This window comes from Anabrus simplex, chromosome 1, assembly GCF_040414725.1.
Source record: "Anabrus simplex isolate iqAnaSimp1 chromosome 1, ASM4041472v1, whole genome shotgun sequence".
Classification (NCBI taxonomy): domain Eukaryota; kingdom Metazoa; phylum Arthropoda; class Insecta; order Orthoptera; family Tettigoniidae; genus Anabrus; species Anabrus simplex.
In genome coordinates, this window is record NC_090265.1 from 302,621,156 (window position 1) to 302,633,672 (window position 12,517).

Sequence of the window (12,517 nt, forward strand, 5' to 3'; positions counted from 1 at the left end):
ATTGTAATTTCTCATTCCTGTCGTCGAGTAACACTTTCTTATAGTGCAAAGCCTACGCGAAGCTTTCTGTGGATAGGAAGAAGTCGCCCCCTTTTTCGCAGTCCGGCGACTGAACACCTGCAGCATGGAGCCGGCGACTCACGGTAGTCCGGCTTACTGGCAGTTCCAATGTGGCAAACGCACTACCGATAGTAGCAAACGGAGAATTGTCCATAGTTTGAACGATTCCAGCATCCTGTTTCGGAGTAGTTATCGTAGGAGCCTTGATATGTATCCTATGATCTACCAATCCTTCACCTCGTTCTTGCCATATTTCTACCCATCTCCAAACTGTCTTAAGACTGCACGGTACTGCAAGACGTATTGCTTGGGGGGTGGGTGTTGTTGCATGTGAGCCTCCCACATGCCAGGAATAGAGCCTCGATCACTTGTGATAACATAGGAGCCGTCTTACAGTGTTACAGTATAACGAAGTCTAGGCCACCACGGAATACACATGCAGTGCTTCAGCATTACCCGTTCACTCCCTTCCCCTCCTTTTCAGTACTGGAGTGGGGCAGTGTTGATCGTTTATGTCAGGACACCATTTATGTGCATGCGTGTACACAAACAAAATAGAAGGCATAGTGATTTCTTGTAATTCTCTAGCATTGATAATTTGGGACCTTGCATTTTCTAGTTTATTACAATATATTGCCTGATAACTGCCACTGTTTATATAAGAAGAGAGTACATTCGCTTCGAAAATATTGCAAAACAGGGATTACAAATTTTCCGTTTAATGTTATGTATAAAACATGTTCCATAGACAATTGACAACCCACAAAGCAACGTGTGACAGCTTTATACTTAACATTTTGTCTAGCTATAACATTAGATTCAAAAGAACACGTATATGTTATTTCAAATATAAGCTCATAAAGTAATTCAAGCATGTGACCAATTTAAGAGTCACTGTAGATTAATGCAGAACTGCTTCGTGTTGAAACACTTTCTTTGATCAGCACAAAGAAGGTGGTATATTTGTACGCGCCTGATTTTTGTTAGGTCAGTTTCCTTGACCAACTTGTCCTGCAGTGCAATGAACGGTTTCTCTACAAAATAAATTGCAGAAGGATTAGTACTCTATTTATTCAACGTAAGCAACTTAAATTTTCAGCTTTCTTTCTCATCTAGTAAGTTGTATTTCCTGGAGGCTACACGTTCTTCATTTATCGCATGAATCATCCTACAAGCCCAGACTGACGGATATATCAGATAATGATAGATAACTTTGTGCTAGTGGTTATATGATCTAGTTCTGACTGTGTTGAAGATATCATTTGTCTCATGCTCGAGACTAATAATAGCACACTCCATCAGTTTACAGTTTCCAATGTAAAGCTTTCACGCATGCTCACAAACCACCATCACATTTTGTACACTCATTGACTATCCAAGAGACACACAATGAACAATTTCTATTTTTTCCGATACTCTTTTTCCCCACAATGGATGAGTGGGTATAAATAGCTCCATGTGCATGAGTGAACCTGTGTGGATCCCTCTATCACCACTCTCCTGTAATGTGTGTTAAATAATTAATTACGGTATTTCTGGAATTGGAACAGATATTCCAGAACAGTAAAGAAAGGCTACTATCCTACTTCCTTAACTGAGAGACGGTAAAAAGGGACTACAAATGTTCCCACACTTGACAATGGAATGTTACCATAATCAAACCAATGCAATCATATCCTGGCCAAGGGTCAATTCCGCGGCAGTCTTATAAATAATTTCCTGGCAAGTTTTATTTTTCCCACCTGTTATGATACAAGGTGAACCAAAACTCAGTGGCAAAATTTCAGAAATGAATTCGTTATGTGAAGAGAAGAAATAAAGGGTTTAACAAACTGGGTCCGGAAATGTATAACTGCAGATTTACCCGACCGTTGGCTGGTTCAGAATCAACACACACGATGGAGTTGTCGTGTCTCCAAAGGTAAAAGTCCAGGGTTTTAAACTACGGGAGCGCGTTGGCCAAGCAATTGGTCCACTCCTACCTGTCCAGTGCCCAGAATAGTACGCATTATGGTGCCTGCGGGAAAAGAATGAAATGTGCGGGAGCACATCATGCAGAATCTATATAAACAAAGTTGTAGCGGGTCTGCTGTCTGTAATTTCGTTTGTTTTGCTACTTTTTCAGATATTTATCAGTTTTAGGTCAACTGAAAGCCGTATCGGTGGTTTTTATTTTTCGCGCCTGTTTAACTGTTTGTCCCACCATCACGGCGAAACGGCTCGATGGATCTCGATCAATCATCATATTTAGTGTATACTCATCCCGGGGAAGGTTTTTATATACATATGATTTTAAAAAATTTTCATTTTTATACTACTGATTTTCTGTAAAATACGTGGGCTGTATATGAAACTTATCTTCATTATAAGCAGCGTTTGTTATGTTCATAATTTAGCTTACTCTTTAAATGACTGAGAAAATTATTATTTTCTACGGGTATCATGTTCTGCATTGAGTGACCGACAGATCGACAACAAACCTATAGGTTACAATGGCAGCGTCTCCGACTGCTTGCCAGCGGGGAAGTATTGTCATTTTCGTCATCATTCCTGTGAACTCGAGGTTGTTCCTTGGGTAGAAAGCAAGAGAGACGTCATTCGGCCATTCTGCGGGATATTGGCGGAATATCGTTGGAGGTTATAACCGTCTTCGAATAGCTTAAGTAATAACACCGTAAGTCATCTTATCTGTTTACCTAAGAATCCCTGCGCCTAAATTTCTCTTCTGTTACCACTTTCTTATATCCGTAACTCGTACATCATAATTTATTGAGGTACATTTGATTTTCCAATATATCCACTTGGTATTTACATATTTGTCCTACCCGGTTGTCCTCAGTTATATCCTATTTCCTAATAATTTCAACTTTCTTAACTGTATTTCTTCTTTAATTACTCCGTATGCATGCGAGTGCTAATCTCGAAACCTGGAAACGTTTCTTTCAGAAAAAAATCCACGCTACTCAAATGTTTAACCTTTGGCCCCGGAAAATATCTAAATATGGATGCATTTTAATGACGGTGCAGACCTTCGTTTCGGCATATTTGGTGGCTGAACGGTAAGTCGTATTATAAAACAAATGGCAGAATCACCGTTCTATTTAGAGGGATCATCAACTTTGGTCCTATGATTTATTGTCGTGTCTCGATTGTTGATACGTTAGATAGCGATGCATTTCTCAATTATAATCAAATCTTTCGAGTTCGATTTCGACTTGCATTAGAAAATGCGCCTGCCTTTATGATGAAAACTCTCCACCTCTATTGGGAATGGCATTTGCCAAGTGAGCCTGCCGTTTTAGTAGAAACTTCCGAACTCGGTCGTGATTGGCAGTAGAAAATGTGGCCTGCATTATCGTCAAAACTTCAATGCCTACCTTACACCGGAAACAACGAATGGCGATCACCTTGTTTTGTTTCTAGGATAGCGCTAAGAGGCATGCAACTGAATATCTTACTCACTGCGTTTGCAGTAATTTACGGAGTAATCCGTATAAATGTAGAATATCGTAGCGAAGCACGGGTGCATTTGCTAGTCATGCACCAAGTAGCCCCTACAACTGTCTGCGGTATGCTAGTAATATGTCTTTAATCAGGCAATTTAGCACGCAATCTTCATAGTCCTGTCCAGTAAGCCTGTCCTAAAGAATGCAGAGTCACAGCAAGCAATCACCAAGGACTGGAGAAGACAGTTTATTTGCTACTCCACGTGATTACTTGTGTAACAATTGCCACCGTTGTCTCGGATTTTATTGTAGCAATCAGGGCGTGTCGGCGTACACTTACTCGGACAATTCCATGCCTTGTTTTAATTTCTTCTCTATACCCTTATGAGAAATTAATTCCTGAAATGCAGTAATTCCGTTGAGTTTTGAAACATCCTGTATATTTCCAATTACTTTAGGATCAAAAGCTTATAACGAGGAACGTATCTGACTTGCAGGTCGTGAAAGCACAATATTGCTCTCATGTTTGTTTGGGTTTTTTTTTTTTTTTGCTTTGGGCTCCAAGAAGCCATGAAACCAGCAACCAACAATCATGTACAATTACACAATTACAGACATACAAAATTGGAAAACAATGCAATACACACAAAAGAAAACAATGCCTTGGAAAAAATAACTTGCGATCCACTGATCAAATTGAAGTGTTCGGTCTAAAATAGTGCTTGTAACGTTCTGACAACATTAAATATTATATTCTTTTTCACAAAATTGATTTACAAATATAAATGAAAGCACAATAGCATATTATTACATACTACCAACAGATTTCACAATACTGAACAAAACTGATTTTGCAAGTGTATGTTAGACTATCTTAGGAAAGAAGCAATGGCATTATAAACCGGAAGGTTGTTTGAGGAAAGTAAACACTGAATGTTAACTGGGAACTGGAATCCTAACACATCCAATCTGTGAAAAATTGATGGCCGTTGTTTTCGATAGAACACACACACACACACACACACACACACACACACACACACACACACACACACAAAATGTACTAGTAAGTCTTCAATTGACTGATTTCACATTAACAATATGGAGTCAATTGCTCCAATGCGATATAATTGGCTTCTTAAGCTTCTATGATTGAGACGCATACGTATCATGTACAGCATGACCCAAAAATCAACTCTAGCCCTTTCCTAGCCCATCGTCGCCAGAACTATCTGTGTCGGTACGACGTAATGCAAATTGTAAAAAAAAAAATACTTTACGGAATATTGGAGGTAGAGGTAGTAATTGACACACATGATTAACATTACATGGAGTTTTATTGATACCAAGTTCACAAAATGACCAACAGATGGCGCTGGATAGAAACATGTCATATGTACCTGAGCACACATGCTTGACATGACATGGGGTTCAAGTGGCACCAACAGGAAGTGCACGAACAGGCCAACAGGTGGCGCTGGACAGCAAAACGTCAGTGATGTCACATGAGACCCGCGTACGGTATAAAAGGAGTCGACAATGATTGGCTTTTGAAATTAATTGTAACACACTCTGGATAGGTAGTCAGTTTAAATCACGTTTAAAAGTGAGGTTGAGGTGAGGCGTAAAATACGCAAGGGTGTTATGAAATCATCAGAACCGAGCAAGTGGCTGTGCAGTTTGTATCACGTAGCTATTAGTTTACGTTCGGGAGATAGTAGGTAGAACCCCACTGTCAGCAGCCCTGAAGATGATTCTCCGTCGTTTCCAATTTTCACACCAGGTAAATACTGTGGCTGTACCTTAATTAAGGCCACGGTCGCTTCCTTCCCACTCTAGCCCTTTCCTAGCCCATTGTCGCCAGAAGAACTATCTGTGTCGGTACGACGTAAAGCAAATTGTAAAAAAAAAATATTTAAAAAACCATCAGACACGACCCAGTATCATTAATTTCAATTGTGACGTTAGCGTAACTACATTTGTTTTTATCTTCAATTTCTAAGTGCGTTATTTTTTAAAAATCTGAATGGTCGAAGTCCACATTTGTTAAGGGTAGAGATTTAAAAATAGTTATATAGTTTAGTTAGAGCCTCCGTGGCCCACGTGGAAGCGCGGCCACTGTGTTCAGTGGTTCAAACCCCGGTCACTTCATTTGTGCTGAACAAAGCGGAGGAGGAACAGGAGTTTTCCGGTACTCTGGTTTTCCCTGTCATCTTTCATTCCAGCGACACTCTCCAATATCATTTTATTTCATCTGTCATTCATGAATCATTGCCCCATAGGAGTGCGACAGGCTTCGGCAGCCGGCACGATTCCTACCGTCGCCGCTAAAAGGGGACTTCATTCATTACATTCCTGACCCAATCGAATGACTGGAAAGAGGCTATGAATTTTAATAATAAGCGAAAGCTGGGTGGACTCAGGATACCTTATTCATAAGTTAGAAGTAACAGACATGAAAGTAGCAAGAATGATTGCTGGGACAAACAGGTGGGAACAATGGCAGGAGGGTACTCGGAATGAGGAGATAACGGCTAATTTAGGAATGAACTTGATGGATGAAGCTGTACGCATAAACCGGCTTCGGTGGTGGGGTCATGCGAGGCAAATGGAGGAGGATAGGTTACCTAGGAGAATAATGGACTCTGCTATGGAGGGTAAAAGAAGTAGAGGTAGACCAAGACGACGATGGTTAGATTCGGTTTCTAACGATTTAAAGATAAGAGGTATAGAACTAAATGAGGCCACAACACTAGTTACAAATCGAGGACTGTGGCGACGTTTAGTAAATTCACAGAGGCTTGCAGACTGAACGCTGAAAGGCATAATAGTCTATAATGATTATGTATAATAATAATAATAATAATAATAATAATAATAATAATAATAATAATAATAACCATTGTAAGGCTTCAGCTACTATGTGCAAGCGTTTTATTTTTGTTTTTTTGTTTTTTACATTAAGGCTGTCTGAATGTCGAGTTTGACGTTGCATTTTACGCTATCAAATAGACTTTTACTTGGTGAACCATTGTTGAGTTTTAGTTCATGTTGTCAGGTGAACTTTCCGTGCTCACAAGACATGCAGATATCATACGACATGGAGTGCTGAATGGACTTCTTTCCACCCATGAAAAATTCGACATCTGCTGGGTTTTCAATAACGAACTTGGGATCCTGAGGCTGATCCACAGTTCAAAATAATTGTTTTCCATCAGATCGATAATAGTAACATTCAATATATTCAAATCAAAGCTTTAAAAGCAGTATAGCAGGTTTTTTTTAATGAGCGAAGGAATACTTTGAAATGTAATGAGATTGTTACGCTGTATACTAAAATCGCATATTATTCTGTGTATGCGGACGTGCATCTTTGCTTGTATTTGATTTGACAATGTCTGTTTGTACGTAGCAAATTTAATAACTGAATTAATTCTAGTATATTAAGTAGTCTTTGTTTTAAAGTAATTTTTAAGGCATTGAATTAGCATAAATTGTTCATAAGTAGCTATTCTGATATATAATTCCCAGCACTTTGAGAACAATGCCCGTTTCGGTAGAACCTCAACACTCAAGTCCTTTGATCAGTAAGATTACTGCTCGCCCCAAGGACATGTTCGCTAGGAGCCATAGTCTCAAGACGCGGAGTGTGTTTACCCCTGCTACGTGCCGCCGCAACTAACCACTTGCTCTACGCGGATCAGCTCTCGTTGAGCTGCCACTTGCACCAGCTCAGAGAATGGGACAATATTGACCGCTACCACCACACGGCTTTCGTCGTCATATCATATCTCTCGGCAAAGAAAAACTCCATGTCTGACAAAACCGGGAAACATTTACAGTAGTAATACTTTGGAAACAACAGTAGAACGAGTCGCTCTTTAAGTGCAGTTAATATTTTCGCTTCCTTTTTTACCCATAAATAGTTTAAAAGCCTTGTGACATGACACGACACGTACTCAACATTGTACACTTATTAATAGTTCATAAACAGTGGCATGAAAGGAAAATGTATAACGATGTAAACTGTATAAACTAAACAGGACAACAATTTAGGGTATAACTGGTTTGGATTTGGCCCAGTTTTATGGCCAGGTGCCCTTTCTGACGCCAACCCTATTACGTATTTGTGTGGTGATTGGTACTGTGGTGTGTTATACGTATATAAAGAAAAATGTATTATTTTTTTACAATTGTCTTTACTCGGTTTTATGGCGACGATGGGACAGGAAAGGGCTAGGATGAGGAAGAAAGCGGCCGTGGCCTTAAATAAGGTACATCTCAGAACTGCCGACAGTGGGGTTCGAACCCAGTATCTCCCAAACCACTCGTTCACTTGACTCTATAGATAGAGATAATTACGGGCTTGTCCAAATTTTACACGTCTTTTATCCGGTGGTTGTGGTGGTGGTGGTGGTTGCTTTAAGATAAACTACATGTGGGCAGCCATCTTACATTACACATTAATAAGAAATGAAAATGGAAGAGATTCCACCTTCGATAAATGAAGATATCGGCGAAAGAGTGGGAAAGGCCACGAAGGGAGAGAAAGTTAAGAACTTCCTAAGCCTTGCAAAGCAAATACCGTCAGGGTCTAAACAAGAGAACAAGAATTGACCATGTCGTAGATACGACATCGTAATTGGCGTAAATCCTTCAATTATTATGTTTAATATATGTTTTAATTAATAGTTTATTTAATGCTAAATTATCTTTTATTAAATGTTAAATATGATTAATATATGGTTTCTCGATAAATATGTAGTATAAATATGTATAACCTCAAATACGTATTGTATAACCTCAAAATCTACAGAGTCGAAAGCGGTAGAAAATTCCATAATGTTCGTATGTTAGACTTATTGTACTATAATTTGGTGTATATGAAGGTTTCTGGAAACTTACGGTAAGGTTGTATTATCCAGATACATGTAAAGACATTACGAATTGTGTAGATATTTCCATGCACATTTTGAAATATTGAAAGAAAGTTCGAGTACCCATTCGACTAGCTGGTCGATCGATGTTTCGAGGGTGTTCCATTAGAGTGTCATAAGAACTCTTCCAGAAGTCGATCATTCTAGATGGTTGATCGAATGGTATAAATATCGAGCTGTCATCAGTGAAGGCAGTTCGAAGTTCTAAGTTCGCAGTTCTTAGTTCTTGGGACTCAGGCAAGTGATGGACTGGAAGTGACTGTTGGGCTCCGAGGTGGAGTCAGAGTACTGGACTCAAGTGAGTCGGGCGGTGAATTTGAATGAGAGTATGTTATAGTGCGCGCGTCAGTGGTGTTGATATCTGTACTTGTCAGAATCGACTTCAGGGTACTCCGCTATTGAGTGTTGTATATAGTGTCATTTGCTACTGCTACTGTGATATTTATTTACGTCAAATAAAATCGCAACGTAGAACGATAAATTCTAAAACCTAAATTCTAGGTGTCCTTATATCTATTTCTACGTGTCTCTTAGTCCTCACCATTTAATTACACATAGACTACCTCAATCACCCTGTCTTCTCGTTGGCGTTGTTGAAGTACATATATCACAGCTAGATAGCCACAGGGGATCCGCTGGGTCTGGCTGACGGTGTCCCTGTTCTCCGTAGCAAAGATCCGTAGGTCCTCGCGTGGCAGTCGACACTCCACTGACTTTCCACTTCGTCGTGCCTTTGTGTTCTGCCAGGACGTACGCGTCTTCGTAGTCCACCGGTGTGATGCACGGGAGAGGCTCGCACGTCGTGGTCTTGGTCCCGTTGAGTCTCCTCTTTGTCCGGGGTGCTGGAATTTAACGTTTCTACCGGCATATGATTTTGTGCCGGGACTAGTGTCCTAGTTACGTGGCACCCTCGTTTGTCGGTCACCGTCGCCACAAGGATCCCGTCGTCCCGTGGAGTTGCCATCTGCACGACGCCGGAGCCGCCATCACTGCTTGCAGGCTTCACCCGTGTCTCCAGAGCTGTCGTGCTTTCACACAGCGCACTCACTATTTCCACTGGGCCTTGAACTACGGACTCCTCCATCGCTGCAATGATCCCGTCGTCCCGTGGAGTTGCCATCTTCGCGACCCCGGACCCGCCGTCACTGCTTGCAGGCTTTACCCGTGTCTCCAGATCTGTCGTAATTTCACATAGCGCACTCGCTTTTTCCGCTGGGCCTTGAACTACAGACTCCACAACCGCAAGCATCACTTCGGACTGCTTCCCCTCTGGTTCGTTTTTATCCGGCATGACGTCAGTGATCCCTTCGTTGCCCAAGGAATTGATTTGGTTCCTTATTTCTTGAGTCGGGCCTTGATTTCTTTTAGTCTCGGCCCGGATTTTGTTGGTCTCTGCCTGAATTCAAGCAGATAGCTGTGCGAACGTAATGTTTACCCGGTCGTTGGTTTCTTCCTCCGAGGTGACTTCGAAGTCGAAACTGTCTGGGTCCTCTCCGTTGTCTATCAAATCCTGGCGCAGCATCTCTTGTAAGTTCGCTTTTCTTCTAGCCGTCGGTAAACCTCGAGATGTCAGCGCTTTCCGTAACACCAGCAAGCTCATTTGGTCGATCATTGCTGAAGTCTTGAAGTATCCTGTCACGGTCGCCAATTTATCGTTCTACGTTGCGATTTTATTTGACGTAAATAAATATCACACGAGAACACGTTCACTTCCTTGTATAGATTACTTTATTTACACTGTACGTCATAACACACTATTGTACACAGTAGCAAATGACACGATATACAACACTCAATAGCGGAGTACCCTGAAGTCGATTCTGAAAAGTACAGATGGCAATAACACTGACGCACGCACTATAACATACTCTCTTTCGAATTCACCGCCCGACTCACTTGAGTCCAGTTCTCAGCCTCCACCTCGGAGCCCAACAGTCACTCCCAGTCCATCACTTGCCTGAGTCCCAAGAACTAAGAACTGCGAACTTAGAACTTCGAACTGCCTTCACTGACTGACAGCTCGATATTTATACTCCTCGATCAACCATCTAGAATGATCGACTTCTGGAAGAGTTCTTACGACACTCTAATGGAACACTCTCGAAACATCGATCGACCAACTAGTCGAATGGGTAGTCGAACTTTCTTTCAATATTTCAAAATGTGCATGGAAATATCCACAACATTCGTAATGTCTCTACATGTATCTGGATAATAAAACCTTACAGTAAGTTTCCAGAACCCTTCATATACACCAAATTATAGTACAATAAGTCTAACATACGAACATTATGGAATTTTCTACCGCTTTCGACTCTATAGATTTTGAGGTTATACAATATGTATTTGAGGTTATACATATTTATACTACATATTTACCGAGAAACCATATATTAATCATATTTAACGTTTACTAAAAGATAATTTAGCATTAAATAAACTATAATTAAAATATATTAAACATAATAATTGAAGGTTTTACGCCAATTACGATGTCGTACCTACGACAACCAAAGGAGGCCGGACAAGATTGATGAAAGTGAGGAGCCTGGCACAAGTAAGTGGAAGCAAAGCCAGACAAATCTATTTGAAAACCGTGGCCGCCAACCCATGCTCCTCATTTAAGAGCCCCTGGTCCCCCTTTAAGTCGCCTTTTACGACAGGCAGGAATACCGTCAATATATTCTAATACCTTCACCCTGAGAGGGTAAAGGACAGTACGTTTCTATGGTAGTGATCCCCATAGCTTCATTATTAACAAATACATTAAAATATAAATTTGACCGACTCGTTGGCTGAATGGTCAGCGTACTGGCCTTCGGTTCATAGGGTCCCGGATTCGATTCCAGGCCGGGTCGGGGATTTTAATCGCTTCTGGTTAATTCTTCTGGCTCGGGGGCTGGGTGTATGTGTCCGTCCCAACACTCTCCTCATCATATTCAGACACATACCACACTACCAAGAACCACAGAAACACGCAATAGTGCTTACAGCACTCCACATAGGGTTGGCATCAGGAGGGGCATCCGGACGTAAAACAGGGCCAAATCCACATGTACGACGCAATTCGCATCCGCGATCCCACAGGTGTGGGAAAAAGTGGTATGAAAAGAAGAAGAAAGATATTAAAATATTAATTAGACCTAGACCTGAAAACAAGAAATAATGGACGCATTAACATTGAAAATTGCAAGTAGTATATCGTAATTGCTTTTCTTTACTTTGTAACAGACTGGTAATATTGTAATGCTCGTCTAAGTCTATAACGTAGTGAATAAAAATAGAAGTCCTGCGTTACTACTGGTTACATGATTACTCACATTAGCTAAGGCCACTCCCAGGACGACCATCCATCCCCAGCCTCCGTCAGGTGGCACCAAAATCTCTTCCCGATTTTCGATGTCTGGCGCCATGACTGTAACACGTACCGGGCGGGCTCAGTAGGACAACATTCTCCTCCAGAGATGGCTGAAACAAAAAGCACTGACATAAACAACAAGGCGAACGCTGTACGAAAACTTCCCAACACTCACATGTCGAGTGACTTCGTTGATGTACATGACAATATACATTTTTGGGCATTGGCATATCATAGTTAGGTTCTAGTGAGCGATAGTGATCCGCTGAATGACAAAAGGCAAGGAACGTCCACGAAGAGTGGTCTATAACCACGTGAAGGCCAGGATAAGGGCTAGCTCGACCATGTTGCTTCACCTGGTCCTCACTTAACTTATCAGATCAGCTATGAATACGTATGTATGGACAAATACTGTGCGTAGTACTCCCCATTCGCTCTCTCTTAACCACTACTGCCAGCATCGGATGGCTGACACAATTATCCCGTAATTCAGCCGCGGACCTATCAGGTATTAGATAATGATGACGACAATGATGATACTTGTTCTTTAAAGGGGCCTAAAATCGAGATCATCGGCCCCTAATATTACGAGATGAGACGAAATATGACAATTAAAATTCCAAATTTCATCCATTGACCAGAATTCAAAACATGATAATGAATGAATGATTATGAACTTAAAACAATGGCATAAACTGAACAAGGGACTGCTTCCA

General features: G+C 41.0%; 1 protein-coding gene across 2 annotated transcripts in view; it reads right to left on the minus strand.

Annotated features, from left to right (window-relative positions):
- LOC136856724 (monocarboxylate transporter 12-B) overlaps window positions 1-12,517 on the minus strand; it is a 191,366-nt gene that overhangs the window by 75,260 nt on the left and 103,589 nt on the right. For both annotated transcript variants that reach the window (XM_067134798.2, XM_067134797.2), the window contains exon 2: window positions 11,764-11,911. In XM_067134798.2, the coding sequence (XP_066990899.2) occupies window positions 11,764-11,856 (93 nt within the window). In that variant the 5' untranslated portion in view covers window positions 11,857-11,911. The remainder of the gene's footprint in view (window positions 1-11,763; window positions 11,912-12,517) is intronic.